The sequence below is a fragment of the Colletotrichum godetiae genome (assembly GCF_030913485.1).
Source record: "Colletotrichum godetiae strain CBS 193.32 chromosome Unknown BDP55scaffold_9, whole genome shotgun sequence".
Taxonomy (NCBI): Eukaryota; Fungi; Ascomycota; class Sordariomycetes; order Glomerellales; family Glomerellaceae; genus Colletotrichum; species Colletotrichum godetiae.
Window position 1 is genome coordinate 574,458 of NW_026851257.1, and position 14,755 is coordinate 589,212.

Genomic DNA, 14,755 nt, shown 5'->3' on the forward strand with positions numbered 1-14,755 from the left:
CCCGACATTCCGGCATCGTGACCCGGCAGTCGTCACGGAGCACGGAGCATCCAAAATTCTTGGCACGCGATCAACCTATCGCGTTGCTTGACGACATTGCGACTGAGCACCACGATCCCTATTCAAATCATACGAGGACACAGTCGCCCGAATCCACTTGTTCCCAGAGATTCAGACGAAAACCAGCAGATGAAGCTATCTTATCATTCGATGTCCCGTGAAATCACAACTCCGGAGTTGACTGCCCAAAGGCGGGGGAAGAACACTCTGCCGGGAACAATCCCTCCTTCCGCCCAATTACCGCCACATCTCCCGAGCAGCCCCTCCAAATTGCGGCGACCCCACACTCGAACTGTCAAAAAGCGGGCCCGTCTCTCCACGCACCGGTTGCTGCTGCAGCATGCCCCTCGTCGTCTTGTCCGGGGTTCGGAGACGAGGGGCAGGAGCTGTAAGGCACCTACACCAAAGTTGCCTGCCTCTTTTTCTTAAATCTTTCGTCACTTCGATTTCTTCCCATCTTTACCACACCCTCCCCCCCCTTTCACATGATCCCGTCCTCGTCTTTCTCGTAAAGAGTACCTACCTTGCCCAGTCATCGTGACGTTTTTGCCAATCGGAGCTCAACATCCCTGGAGCTGCCTCTTAACCTCGGCGGAACTCACCCGACTCGCCATAATTTCCTCGCTCCTAAATTCTCCGAACGTCGCGAAACTTCTTTCCTCGTGAAGGCTTCGACTTCCTTCCGCCTCTCTAGTCCATGCTCTCGCGATCATCCCGGCTCCTCTCAACTATCCAAGCCAAGAGCTCACCTACCAGGCTCTTCTCAACTACCGCAAAGATGCCTGTCCACCACCTCATGATCGGGACCTGGACCCCGCCAGGCGCCATCTTCACCGTCGCCTTTGACGACGAGAAGCTCACTCTCGAGCTCGTAAAGCGCACTGAGATCCCCGAGGACCAGCCGATATCATGGATGACCTTCAGCGTAAGTTCAAATCAGCCTACCCTCAGACCAACTTGAGTTCGGGTGAGCTTTAAGTCTGGACTTTCTTCGTGTTATTCGATCTCATCTTTGGCTTACACATAATACGCATACCACAGCATGACAAGAAGAACCTCTACGGAGCCGCCATGAAGAAATGGGCAAGCTTCGCAATCAAGGGCCCCTCAGAGATCGTCCACGAGGCCTCCCACGACATGACCCACGACCGTGAGTCCCTCCCCCTTGAGCAAGCAGGCCAATGTCACTGTTTCCCGTGTCATATCGCGATTACGCGGTCCTGTGAATACCGTCCTCAACTAACACCATCCCTCCTCAGCCAACGCCGCCCTCTCAACAACAAACACCCGCGCAATCTTCCTCCTCGCGGCCCAAAAACCCCCTTACGCAGTCTACTGCAACCCCTTCTACAAGCACGCCTCCCACGGCAACATCTTCGCCGTCTCCCCCTCCGGCGCCCTCGAGACGAACGTCCAAAACTACCCCTACGACCCCAACACGGGCATCCACGGCATGGTCTTCGACCCCACAGAGACCTACCTCTACTCCGCCGACCTTACCGCAAACAAGCTATGGGTCCACAAGAAGACCTCCCCCGACTCCCCGGAACTCGAGCTCGTCGGCTCCGTCGACGCCCCGGACCCAGGCGACCACCCCCGCTGGGTCGCCATCCACCCGACGGGCCGCTACCTCTACGCCCTCATGGAAGCAGGCAACCGCCTCTGCGAATACGTCGTCGACCCAGCCACCCGACTCCCCGTCTACACCCACCGCTCCTTCCCCCTCATCCCCCCAGGCATCCCCGGCGCCAACAGCAAAATGTACCGCTCCGACGTCTGCACACTCACCCACAGCGGGAAATACCTCTTCGCCACGGCCCGCTCAAACAGCTTCGACGTGACGGGCTACATCGCCGCCTTCAAGCTCGACGATAGCGGTCACATTGAGAGGCAGATCTGCCTGAACCCCACGCCCACGAGCGGAGGACACAGCAACGCCGTCAGCCCCTGCGACTGGAGCGACGAGTGGATCGCCATCACGGATGACCAGGAGGGCTGGATCGAGATTTACCGGTGGCAGGACGAGTTCCTGGGCCGTGTTGCGCGGTTGCGTATCCCCGAGCCCGGCTTTGGCATGAATGCTATTTGGTATGATTGAAGTGACAGATGGAGGAATTATCAAAGAAAATGGGAGGAATAAATATGAACAGACGTAGAAAATACAATCAAAATGTCGACTCATCATGGTACCAGGGGTTGGTGGAGTGATTCAAAGATTTGACTTAAGAGCAACGGTGAATGAGCGCCGCAACCGCTCAGATTACTAATGCGATATCATACAGGGACAGCACCACGCCTATATAATCTTACGACACCCAATCTACGACTTGTTTTTCCTCTTCTTCCTCCTGTTCTTCTTCTTACTTGCTGCTTGGCTGTTACTGGTGCTCTGGGCCGTGCTAGACGCGCCATCGCCGTTCTCGTGATCCTCGCCTTCTGAATCGTGGCTAGAAGACTGCTTGTTACTCTGGCTAGTAGCCCGCGAGCGGTGTCCGGAAGAACCCTTGGATCCCCTAGACCCGCCTTCATCAGAATCGGAGCTGGCGGCCTGGATGATAATCTTCCGCACTCCACTGCTAGTCTCGACTACGTTCTCGCTGATACTACCACTTCGAACAAGAGGTCGGCGTTTAGGGGTGGCAGATCCTTCGTCAATGATATCAGTGACGCTCGTTGCGCTGCTTGCCCGACCAGGGGAGACGATAATGGTCAAATCCGTTCGGGCTGCTTCGGGGCTTGCACTCCGTGTGGCCTTCGGGCTGCCGTGCTCAGGGACAGTTGGGGGCAAGTTCACTCCATCAGGACCTCTGGTATCCTCACTGTCGTGTTCGTGAGCGGCACTCGAGAGTCTAACCTGAGTCTCACTCATACCCGCTCCGCCATAGCTCTTACGGATGGCATGCACGCCACCCTTGCCGGTCAGCTTGGGGCGCATAAGTGGGGTATGTTCGTCCGTATCGTGCTCCAATCTCTCTTCACTAACGTCTCCGGCAATAGAGGCGGGGCGGAGATTCGGGGATGGGCTATGAACCAGCGACAAGGGCACTCCTGTCTGAACAGGCTTGATTTTGACGGTTGTAGACTTGGTGTTCTTGGGGTTCGACGCGCGATTGGAGGGTCCAAGATGCTTGAGATGTTGCTTAGCCTCGTCGAAAGTGGCTTTCACAGGAACAGCAGACGAAGTCATACGCCCGTCAGGTCCGGCCGAGCTTCTCCTCATGAGGAATGTCGTTCTAGGCGCGCTGCTCGACAGATTCTCCGGGGCATCGCTGAGCGCACTGATGGAACCGTTGCGTTCGTAGGGAGGCTGCGGCTCATCTCCGAACTCGATGAGATCACCATTCTCGGGAATCGGTCGAGGAGACGGCTGGCCTGTCTTCTTAGCAATTCGGGCCTTGGGGGCGGGCGTCATGCGGCGAATAGCTTTGTGGACGTCAATGTAGACGTCAGATTCGTCAATGATTTCCCTGGTCAGGATTAGCCAAATTCTCGAACGCAAATGCTTTCTTGACTTACTCTCCAATGAGTTCCTCAATGACATCCTCAAGGGTGACGACACCAATGGCGCCGTAGTCGGCACCGGGATACTCGGATACCAGGACCATATGCGACTTGCCCTCCTGGAAGAAGTTGACAATGTCCAAGCAGCTTGTCTCAGGACGGGTCTCGGGAAGCGTCGCCAATGGGAAATCCTTGACCTGCAGACAATCTTCAGGGTCGTACGTGATGAGAATCTTAACAAGAAGCATTCCAACGAAGTCGGTCGGCTTTCCGGTGGCATGGATAGGAATACGGGAGTAACCCTCTGACAAGATCTGATCCATGGTCTTCTCGTCCAAAACGGTATCTTCGGCCATGACGAAAACGTCGTCCATTGGGGTCATGACATTCTCGACAGGCTTGTCCTTCAGGTCCAAAACAGCACTGATGATGGTGACCTCGTCCTGGTTCAAGCGTTCGCCAACCTCGCCAAGGGACTTGTGCAGGGTAACCAAGGTCTTGAGACCACTCTTCTTGTACACGGTGCCGTGGTCCTCGCCCAGAGCCCAGTCGAGAAGCTTCGCAGTGGGCCAAGCCACGGGCGCCATAAGCCACATGAGCAAAAGCACAGGCTTGGACATGTAGCCACCGATTTGGAGACCGTATCGAACGCAGACGGATTGAGGTACGACTTCGCCAAAAATGACTGCCAACACGTTAGTAAAGGCTGCCCATCGCTGCGTGTATGCTTCAACGTACCAATAAGAACAGTACTGCCAACGACTGCCTCAACACCGCCGCCGAGACAGCGATCCAGGACAACAGGTAGCGATTCGTTGACGATGACGTTGGAGAGAAGTAAAGTGACCAAAACCCAATGCTTGCCCTTCTTCAAAAGATCGTAGACACGCTTAGCGTTTTTGGCTTGCGGCTCGTCGGGGTCGCCGGCGACAACCTGGAGGTAGATGCTGTCCTGTCCCATTAGGCTGAATGCCAAGGTTAGCAAACACGTACAGAAGTTGGTAGAAGATGCGAGTAACACAAGAACTTACGCGATGGTAAGACCTGCAAAGGCACCTCCAAGCAAAACAAGTGCAATGGAGGCACCCATGAGTGGCCAGAAGGCATCGCCAGCTTCGGGCTCTTCATCGTGATGGCCCCTCGCGTGAATGGGCGCGGCGGCGACAGAGGAAACGCCCAGCGTCAAAGCCTTGGTAAGACCAAGAATGGCGGTGCGAAATACGCCGAAGCCGCCGGCATTGTTGCCCCGTCGTGTTGGGACGACTCCCCTTGTGGCCATAATACTCGGCTCGTCAATTGAGGAATCGGATGTCGTGAGAGTGTCGTAGAGTAGTAGGTGGGAAAGCAGCGAGGTCAAGCGCACATTTTATGCGGCGGACGCGGGAGACGGGCGAGAAACGGGGCAGAGTCAGGGTGGTAAGGTGCTGCACTCCACCTCTGTTTACCTGCAGCTGCTGTGCGTACGCAAGTGCACAAGGCGAGCGGGCGAGCTCCACCAAACGAGCCAAGATCGGAAGACGAGTGGATATTGCTGTGGGTAGCGATGGTTCGAGTGACGGTGCCTTGCAGATGGGTCTCTTATGATAGCACTTTGTTCGAGGTGCGAAGAGTGAGGGCTACGATTGATGGAGCTATGAAGAGTATAGGAGTTTGTAGGGGCGAGAGTTGAGAAAGTCAAAAAATAATAATAATTGAGAAAAACACACGGTGATCAATACCTGAGCTCATGGAGACGGAGAAAACACGAAGGTGCCGAGAGGTGACGAGGTACACAAAGTACTTACCTATAGAGGGCCGAGGGGCAAGGGGCACCTGTCGCCGGAAGCTTTGCTTCTTTCTCGTTGGTGTGCTACCTAGACCAACCAATCATTTGCTCCCGTGGCGCACAAGCTTGGCGTCATCAACGGTCGGGGGGCGGGTCGGTACAATGCGAGCACTGAGAGTGAGAGAATGATGCATCATTGCCGCAGAGACCTCAAGGAACCTCCGCACTGGCATGCGAATTGTTCAAGTAGACTCAAGGTATTGCATAGGAGACAACGCTGTCATCGGCACGTACCTCTCTCGAGGTCCTTGAAATCGGCTATTCGGAATGGGCAAAAGTCTGTGTTGCGCATTTGCCCTCGCAACCTCGTCTCACTCGCCCCGCCTTTTGCCTTTTTTTGCCGCGATACTTTTGTCTCGTCATTCCATATGGTATGTCGGGGATTGTGCAAAATCCGGGGAAATTTATGCAAGTCTTGATGAGGCAGTCCCTCTGTAAGTCTCGCAAGCAATTGATGCTCTACCTGTTCGTTGATGGACAAGAGTGAAGCACCACTCGACGTCTCGAAGCTTCTTTCACTCGAAGCTCAAAGTCAGGGTCGACCAAATAATCCAGGCCTATCCTTATTTGCCCGCACATGTTCAAAAACTCTGATCGGTGCAATTGAGCTAGTTTCCTAGCTTGTTCCTTGCCTCCTATCGAGGTTACTTCGCGTCTGGGCACCAACCACTAAGAGCACAGAACCAAGTACCTCGCCTCGGTTTTCCCGTCTGGCAGTACAAGCAAGCTGCTAAATGCCGTCTTGCACCAGCTCGAGAAACACCATCAACAGTATCGTGTCAGGGTCCGGCAAAGCTCAACCTCGAAACACGTCAGTCAATCCTTCTGCTCGACCAGCTGTACACTCAGGATTGCTAGCGCCGAGATAAGGACCTCAAGGTTGGGAAGTTCGAGTTTGCAAGGTCGTGCCTTCGTTGCTTTCTCACAGACTTTGACGTGACATTGACCCGCTTTCGAGAAAATCCCCACGCCACTTACCGTGGCACGCTGCACAGTGGTAATTAGTTTATTTTGTGCAGATGCCGGGGAGGCTTGCATAACACTTCAGATGTGCAGGTGGATTGTCGCAAGAGTTGCAGCAGCACGAGCGAACGGTCCTTCTTCTGTGCCGGTACCCGAACTCCTACAAAGCATAGAGATCCGGCTGTCAATCTGTCAATGTGAGAATTCGGCAAGAGATCTCGTGCCTCTCTCGTGCTCCCGAAGTTCTGGTGATGGAATTGCCAAACCTTAATATTCCAGGTTGTCAATGATCTCGTTAGGCACTAAATGTCCGCCCACTAGTGTTGCGATAGCAATAATGAGTCCCCAGTTATTTACCTTATGCCACCTTCCCACTGAGCTCTGCCACTCGCCAATAAGATCACAAATGTTGCCAAGCTCCACGAACTCGTGGGGGCCAGTGACCAGCTTCCGCTCTTGCCCACGTCTCGCAGTGTTAACAACAAATGGCTCACGTGAAGTGGAATCCACTCGGTTTCAATTCATCATCTACAGATACGTTGCAGAGAAATACATCACCTCCTCTCTCTCACAAACGCACCAAGCTCACGTTCAAGATACCCTCCTCCCGCTGCAAATCATCCACCACTTTGCCGCTTATCTCCCCCCTGACACCCAGTATCATCAAAGCTTCATTGCCTCCTTCCGCCTTCCTTTCCTCCCCGTCCAAGCTGGCCACCTGCATGAAGGTAATGTTGATCCCGTGCTGGCCCAAAACCATACCGACACCACCAATCTTGCCCGGCTCATCATAATTGTGCAGCACCAACATCGTTCCGTGCGGCTGGAAAGTGGCGCTGAAGCGGTCCAGCTTGGAGATGTAAATGCTCTGCCCCGACACATATCCCTCGATGACCTGCTCGCCATCCGCGCCGTGTGATCGTAGCGTCACCAAGCTAGCATATACTGCGTTCTTCACCTCTCCGCTGTGTGTCTCGCTGATAATGATGCCTTTCTCCTTGGCAGTCAAACTGGCATTCACAATGTTCACATCTCGTCCGCCCGAGTCGCTGATGGAAGAGACGAGTCCCTTCACGAGCGCAGCGTACAACGGTCGTGTGTTTGAGATGCCTGCCAGGTCGCCCTGATAGATGAGTTCGAACTTCCGTCCACCGATCATACCGCCTCGACTACCAACAAAGTGCTGCGTGTATAGCCCACCCATCTTTTCGATAAGACGCACAAACGGTTGCAACTTGCGATACTCCTCCGGCATGATCAATGGTGCATTGACAGCTGCTGTTGGCAATCCACCGCGGAGAATCTCGGCCACCTGCGTACAGACGTCCATCGACACATTCTCCTGAGCCTCGACTGTAGATGCTCCCAAGTGAGGGGTGGCGACCACCTTGGGATGCCGAGTCAGCTGGGAGGCTGTTGACTCAGCAATGGGTGGCTCTGCCGTGAAGACGTCGAGACCAGCTCCGGCGATCCATCCCTCATCCAAGGCACGAAGTAGCGCTGCTTCGTTATACACGCCGCCTCTCGCAACATTGAGGACCCTGGCAGTTTTCTTCATCTGCTGGAATTCATCCTCTTTCAGCAAGTCGAGTGTACTCGCCATCAGCGGAGTGTGGATGGTCAAGAAGTCTACAATCGGAAGCAGACTCTTGAGGTCAGATACCAGTTCGACGTTGGCCTGACCAGCAATTTCTGCGCTTGCGTATGGATCGACTGCTTTTACCTTCATTCCGAGGCCTATAGCCATTCGGGCAACCTTCATTCCCACCTTACCGAGGCCGATGATGCCGAGGGTCTTGTTGCCGACCTCGACTCCAACTAGCTTGCCTCTCTCCCACTTTCCATCCTTCATTGTGGTATCTGCGCGGCCAACATTGCGAGCCGTGGCGAGGAGGAGGGCGATCGTGTGCTCAGCAGCAGCAACAATGTTGCCAGAAGGCGAATTGACGACAATGATACCCTGGTTAGTTGCTGCGTCAACGTCGATGTTGTCCACACCCACGCCGGCTCGTGCGACGACACGGAGCTTTTTGCCTGCAGCAAGCACATCCGCGTTCACTTTGGTCTCGGATCGTACAATCAGTGCGTGGTAGTTGGGAATAGCTTCGATGAGATCCTCGGCAGATAAACCGGCGCGGTTGTCGACATCGTATTTGTCTTTCAGTAGGGCAAGGCCATCTGAAGACACTTTCTCAGGGACAAGGATCCGGAGTCTGTCAGACGAAAAGGAGGACACAGTCGACGTGATCTTTTCGATTGCAGAAGGAGCCATGGCAGAGGAACAACTTTGAGCAAAGTATAGTTCAATTGGTCGCGAAATCGTTGGGAAGAATGGGCAGCAGCCGACTATTTCAGAAAGCCTGAGATCGGAGCGAGGGATTTTGACCACAACAAACACGTTGACAGACGCGGCAGCCGACTAAGGTTATATACTAACCAAGTATCCCCGCATTGCATTGCTGGCTACGTCCGATGTCGAAGTTGCTACGACGGGTGAAAGGTTGCACGTTTGGGGCGGATCTCCAGGGACGACACTCCGAGATAGACGGAAAGCGATATCGCGCCCCTCCATCAGCAAGACACATTGGCTCAGCTAATGGCATGTGCTAAGCTGGGCGTCCGATGCGGGATGTGACGCCGCAGGTCAAACAGACGCGGCCACGAAAGACGGTCTACCTATGACGAAGAAAAGATGTGTTAGAGAGGCCTCAAGATGCGACGGATTAAGGTGCGAGTTCAAATCAAGGACGCGCGACCCCTCACCTCCCCCACGTTCAGCTAATGCACCGGCGTCCCGCCCCCGCAACTTTACTGGGCGGCTTACATGATCCGGCCTTTTTCGCTCTGCGACATGTTTGCAGCCATCCATGCTGCTTGGGGCAAGCGCTGCCGACGTATCCTCGATTGGAGGAGCGCTGAGCTTCCAGGCGGACTGCAACCCACACGACGTGGCACAGGGAGGCGATCTTGGGTGCTGTTGCAGGTCCGAGACGAGATCTGCTGGCGCCCTTGCCGTTGGATGGTCCATCAAGGTGGTGATGAGGCCATTGTGTTCTCGTGAGAGAATCATGAAAACCTGGATGGTCTGGACAAAATCTTTATTCGTTCTGCCGTACTTTGATGCCGGTGTCAGAGGCAGATACTAACACTACAGGCTTTCACCGCATGTTAGACTGACCGGAAACTGCCACGAGATTTTGCATGCCAGGAGTAAGGTGGCAGAGAGAATGAGCAAGGCCTCCGTTAGAGTGAGGTGGCCTATAGTTGGTTCTCCAACGCTGAAATTCCAAGTGCTGATTTAGCATTTGGCCACACAAAGTGTGTGTGTCCATGTAGTAAGTAGGCCAGCAATGGCCAGATGGCTTCAGCAACCATCACCATTGCACTTTTCGTCATTCTGCATTTAGGCAGCTACTAATGTTCGACGGCGATAGCAGCAACTCCTCGGCTGCTTATCCAAAGGCCTGCATGGTTCTGGCATACCAGAGACCATCGAGGTGATATCCTATCGAGTGCCGTCGAGGACTTGCCCGCTCTGTGAAAACACAACTCTAATGCCAGATTTCTTATCTTATCTTCTAGTTCTTCCACGCATCGCCTTCTCTCTTCCAGACTCTCCTTACATGGACATAGCGCAGGAATGCTGTATGCCAAGATTTCGCAACGTACCTTGCTCAGGTAGCTAGATCTTGTCCTACAGTAAAGATATACATAGTAAGATTGGCTAGATTTAGAAACGAGTTGGAACAACACTTATTAAAGCAAATCGGATAGGTGTCTTCTGAAAAAAGACAATGCCTGAAATGGGGCCATGTAGGATGGATTGAATGAATACTTCCCTACCGAGAATACATGACTTAGACGCATCCAACTTGTAATGTGTGGGCACCTGCCAAACGACCGGATACACCTGCCAGAGCATGTCACCACTCTCTGAGGACCCCACCTCCACTGCCGTCATCACTGCCTTAGGCAGGGACGAATTCTACGGTCTCGACCCCCAGTTGCCCCTTACCTGGCCGGTATCAGCGCCGCGTGGAGTCTGTAGGCAATTCATAATATTAATCACAGGCCCACGACATTCAAGGTCTAGGTTGTCACCTCTGCGATCTTGCGCTGCTCCCCCCTTTCCCCGACTACTCATTCCGCCACAACGAAATAACAGCCGACCGTTGAACCATCGCTTCAATTTCCCTCCAGCACCTCCCGCCGTCGACCTCCCGCAAAACAGCAAAGGCCACCATGTCTAGAAGACCGCCGCCGAATCCCGCCGCCGAAAGAGCGGCCCAAAATCAGCAGACCATCAAGAGCCTCTTGAAGTTGGAGTGCAACAAAGTATGCTCCGATTGCAAAAAGAACAAACGTAAGTCTGAGGCTGTTTGATTTCTGGCTCAATTTGGGACTCCCGCTGACGGTGTCATTTTTACAGATCCGCGATGGGCCAGCTGGAACCTAGGTGTCTTTATCTGCATTCGGTGTTCAGGCATTCACCGTGGTATGGGTACGCATATTAGCAGAGTCAAGTCTGTCGATCTCGATTCCTGGACCGATGAGCAACTCCGAAGCATCCTCAGCTGGGGCAATGCGCGCGCGAACAAATATTGGGAGGCCAAGCTGGCGCCAGGCCACGTCCCCTCGGAATCCAAGATTGAGAACTTTATCCGCACCAAGTACGAGCTCAAAAGATGGACAATGGACGGACCCATTCCCGACCCTGCCAGCCTCGACGTTGACGGTGACGATGATGTGCCATTGAGCCTGGTCAAAGAGAAGCAGAATGTCGAGCGCAGAGAATCGGTCCGCAAGAGCTCAGTCGGAAAGTCCGCCGCGCCCCCCAGAAACATCGCTGCCCCGCAGCCGGAAATCGATCTTATCGGCGGCGATGATCCCATCCCCAGAGCGAGCACTGCCGGCCCGCAGCCCGGCAAGGTACCTCCGAAATCCGATCCCGCTCCTCCCAAGGCCACGAGCACCAAGGATTCTCTTTTGGGCTTGGACTTCTTTGGCGAGCCCGCTGCTCCTCCTCGGCCCGCCAGCACCAGCAACACCGGTGGAATGGGAGGACCCTCCAGACCAGACCTCAAGCAATCCATTCTGTCCCTGTACGCCTCCGCCCCGCGACCGCAACCCCAGCAGCAGCAACAAGCGCCCCAGGCCCAAGGTGGCGCATTCGGCGGCATGCCCTCGCCCACGTTTGGTCACCAGCAGCAACAATCCTTTGGCGGGCAGCAAGGCTTTGGCGGCATGAACGATGCCTTCAGTAGTCTCAGCTTCTCCAACAACACGACCAGCCCCAAGCCAGCCGCAGCAGACCCATTCGCGAGCCTCTCAAGCCCGGTGAGCAGCACGAGATCACCACCGCCTGCCTCATCATCAAGCGCCTTTGGGGGTCTCAGCGGCGGAAGCTTCTTCGACTCCAAGCCCGCGGCGGCACCCGCCCCCGCTGCGCACCAGAAGCAGCCGTCCAACAGCGGCTTCGGCGGATTTGGCTGGTCCAGCTCCCCGGCACCGGCCGCGGCCCAGCCTAAACCCGCCCAGCCGACGTCTTCCATGGGCGACCTGTTCGACCTGTCTGCTCCCTCCCAACCCGCCGCCGCCCCTATCAAACCCTCTCCCGCTCCCGCATCCAGCTCCGTATTCAACCTCTCCCAACCCAAGGCACCGTCTCCCGCTCCTACCCCGGCCGCCACCAGCACAATCGGCTCAGGAAACTGGTCCGGATCCGACGTCTGGGGCTCCAACGCCTGGAGCACGCCCGAGACGACCACGGCTGCCGCCGCACCGGCTGCGCCCAAGGCCGCGGAAGCGCCCAAGCCGGCTCTCGGAGGCGACTTTGGCGGGTGGGGCTCCTCCTCTGGAGGTCTGTCTTCCACTTCATTCGCCAACACACCGATTGTCCCCGGAGCGTCTGGCGGCTTCAGCGCCGCGCCCAAGGTTGCGGCGGATGAGGAGTTTGGTGGATGGACGAGCAGCACCGAGCCCGCCGCTGGCTCCGGTTCAGCAAAGCCTATTGGTGGCGGCAGTGAGGACCTTTTCTCCAACGTTTGGCAGTAAATGCGGCAAATTGCGAGCACATGAAAGGCGGCATAGGTTCCAAGGGGTAGAACGAGGTTTTGCAATCCACCTCAGGACCTATCTTTTACGTTTGGCACATAGACACTCAATGAAAACGTGACGACATTCTCAGAGGCAAGGGGAAAGAGAATGAGTCTCGTGGCATCTGTAATTCAATTGCAAAAGCGTCATAGATGAAGAATTTACCAGAAACCTTGAAGCAAAAGAAGGAACCCAAAAATCCCCAAACGTAAAACCAAATGTGCGCGCGCCTTGCTCAGTTTGCTACTAGTGTTGATACAATCAGTCAGTCGCCGCCGTGCTGCCCCCCAAACTCCGATTCCATGCGCAGGGTATTTGAACATCCACGCCCGTCATATATCTGAATACTCCCGTAAGGTTTGTTTTCCCTTCGTGTTTGATGCCCAGGCCCGATGTCGGGTTGAACCTCCCCCTTTACTCCGTTATTTAAATACGAGAAAAACTCAGTTCTCCCTTTTGCGGCCGGTGTGTTTTGCCCTTCTTGTTTTCGATTCTCCCCGGTCTTCCGTTTCATATTGAGTTCTCCGCCTGCTTGTCGTGGGACGTAAACATTTCTCATTCCGTGTTCTTAAAGAAACAGCTTGGCGATGTAATAAAGGACGATGAAGATGCCAATGATGATGCCTGACAGCTTGAGAATGGCGACCTTGTTTCCAGAGGCAGCCATGCGGGTTAACCGGCCGGCGGAACCCTTGAGCTGGGTCGACATAGACGAGAAGGTCTCGGACTAGATGGGGCCATGATCGTCAGTGAACCATCTTGAGAATAGCCTGGAGATTCGATAGACAGAATATGGGTAGAATGGTAGGGGGTCAGAGTTGCACAAAGTGCTGGTTCTGTCGTCAAATAGCAGGTCTTGAGGCTGCCTCCGAAACACGGACCAATGTTCCTCATCATTTAATACCAAGAGATTTTGCCAACGGAATATCGAAAAAGGGGGTTTCGGGGAAGGAGGGTGATGCGAAAGAGAGAACGAGGAAACATACTGTGCTGTCAATGACTTCGTGAGCGCGCGCATTGTCGTAAATGTCGACGGTCACACCTCTGAGGGCGGAGACCTTTGCCGAGAGCTCGTCGAGACGGGCGTTGTTTTGGCGTTCGCGCTCGTAGGCTTCTGACATTTTCGCAAGATTTTTGTCTTCTTAAGGGGAATAGGGGTGATGAATTTTCTTCAATGGGACTTGATGGGAACCGGTGGGGGCGAAGCAAATCCCTAGGTGCGGAAGTACGGATTGTTTCCTGAATCCGTTTCCCGCCGCTGAGGCTTATGTCGAGTTGCAACGCGCGCGAGACCGTCGGTCTCTGTAGATGGTGTGTGATTGCAGTCGCGGAGAAGTGACTATGCCACGGTCTAACGCTGCACTATTCCTCCTCGGTATGATGGGGGATCTTCTGAGCAATGACAGCTTCGTTTGGGTAGAATAAACGTCAGATGTGGTGCGCAGTGGTTTGTGGGTTGGAATTCGTGGTTCGTGAGGTTTGATGATGAAGTTGCGAAAATGGCAGATTCTGGCGGCGAACCGAATGACGATGGAGGTTTCGGGGGGCCGGTGCGTCTTTCCTCACAAAGGCGAGGCTGGAGCAGCGCGGATGGAACTGGAGCCGGGCGGGCCAGTCCAAACCCAGTCCCGTCCCGGCCAGTGCTTTCCCTGCCAAAGAAAAATAAAAGTGACATTGTCAGCAGGTGGTCACTGCACGGCCGAGGCGTCGCTGCTGCCCACTTGGCCACTGGTGTGGGCTCGCGGCCGCGCTGCTCGGAACGCCATCCTTGCCGGTGGGGGTTGCGCGTCAGTGGCCTGCGCCACACTGGCGCCGAACCCGAACAGACAGAAGTACCCCGCGAATTACCTCACTCCGTTCAGGTCATGCCTCCGTTGCGCCTCACCAGAGCCCAGCTTACACCAAGCTCCCCCCGGTCCTTGGTCCGTTTCTTGGATTTTTTGCTCCGGCCATCCCAGCCCGGAGATAATGAAGGGGCACATCACCTGGCTCTCGAGAAAAGTGTTAATGATTCGAAAGCTACGGTACTGCCAGCTGAGATGACGCGCTCGAGTGGATGTTGACGAGTTACTGCGCTTCGTTTGTTTGATGAACCTGCGTCGTCCGATACGAGAGTTCGGCTGAAAAGCCATGAAAGCTTAAAAAAGAAGCAAGAAGCAGCAAGGAAAAAACAATTGATGCCCTTTCTCCTCCTTCCTGGCACAATTTTCATCCGCCAAGCCCAACGGGAGTAATAAGATTAATAAGACGTGCCCAAGAAAACCACTACCAGGAGAAAAGCAAAGCACAGCAAAGCTCCCGGCACATATC

General features: G+C 54.7%; 5 protein-coding genes across 5 annotated transcripts; 2 read left to right on the forward strand and 3 right to left on the reverse strand.

Annotated features, from left to right (window-relative positions):
* The first annotated feature begins 427 nt into the window (after positions 1 to 427).
* On the forward strand, positions 428 to 2,261 carry BDP55DRAFT_577247 (carboxy-cis,cis-muconate cyclase). The gene is made up of 3 exons (XM_060570790.1): positions 428 to 985; positions 1,102 to 1,210; positions 1,320 to 2,261. The coding sequence occupies exons 1-3, from the start codon at positions 758 to 760 to the stop codon at positions 2,156 to 2,158; spliced, it is 1,176 nt and encodes a 391-aa protein (XP_060432840.1). The 5' UTR covers positions 428 to 757; the 3' UTR covers positions 2,159 to 2,261.
* Positions 2,262 to 2,380: 119 nt separating this feature from the next.
* On the reverse strand, positions 2,381 to 5,311 carry BDP55DRAFT_712884 (uncharacterized protein; the record flags this gene model as incomplete). Its single annotated transcript, XM_060578221.1, has 4 exons — positions 4,593 to 5,311; positions 4,300 to 4,526; positions 3,577 to 4,246; positions 2,381 to 3,527 (listed from the first exon to the last, which is right to left on the reverse strand). Exons 1-4 carry the CDS (start codon positions 4,838 to 4,840, stop codon positions 2,381 to 2,383), a joined length of 2,292 nt encoding a protein of 763 aa, XP_060432841.1. The 5' UTR covers positions 4,841 to 5,311.
* A 1,512-nt stretch (positions 5,312 to 6,823) lies between these two features.
* BDP55DRAFT_430498 (phosphoglycerate dehydrogenase) lies at positions 6,824 to 8,807 on the reverse strand. The gene has a single exon (XM_060567520.1). The coding sequence runs from the start codon at positions 8,619 to 8,621 to the stop codon at positions 6,918 to 6,920; it is 1,704 nt and encodes a 567-aa protein (XP_060432842.1). The 5' UTR covers positions 8,622 to 8,807; the 3' UTR covers positions 6,824 to 6,917.
* Positions 8,808 to 10,591: 1,784 nt separating this feature from the next.
* On the forward strand, positions 10,592 to 12,403 carry BDP55DRAFT_546427 (uncharacterized protein; the record flags this gene model as incomplete). The annotated part of the gene is made up of 2 exons (XM_060568654.1): positions 10,592 to 10,712; positions 10,779 to 12,403. The coding sequence occupies 2 exons, from the start codon at positions 10,592 to 10,594 to the stop codon at positions 12,401 to 12,403; spliced, it is 1,746 nt and encodes a 581-aa protein (XP_060432843.1).
* Positions 12,404 to 13,013: 610 nt separating this feature from the next.
* Positions 13,014 to 13,566, reverse strand: BDP55DRAFT_725963 (uncharacterized protein; the record flags this gene model as incomplete). The annotated part of the gene is made up of 2 exons (XM_060579071.1): positions 13,014 to 13,172; positions 13,432 to 13,566. The coding sequence occupies 2 exons, from the start codon at positions 13,564 to 13,566 to the stop codon at positions 13,014 to 13,016; spliced, it is 294 nt and encodes a 97-aa protein (XP_060432844.1).
* Positions 13,567 to 14,755: the final 1,189 nt, after the last annotated feature.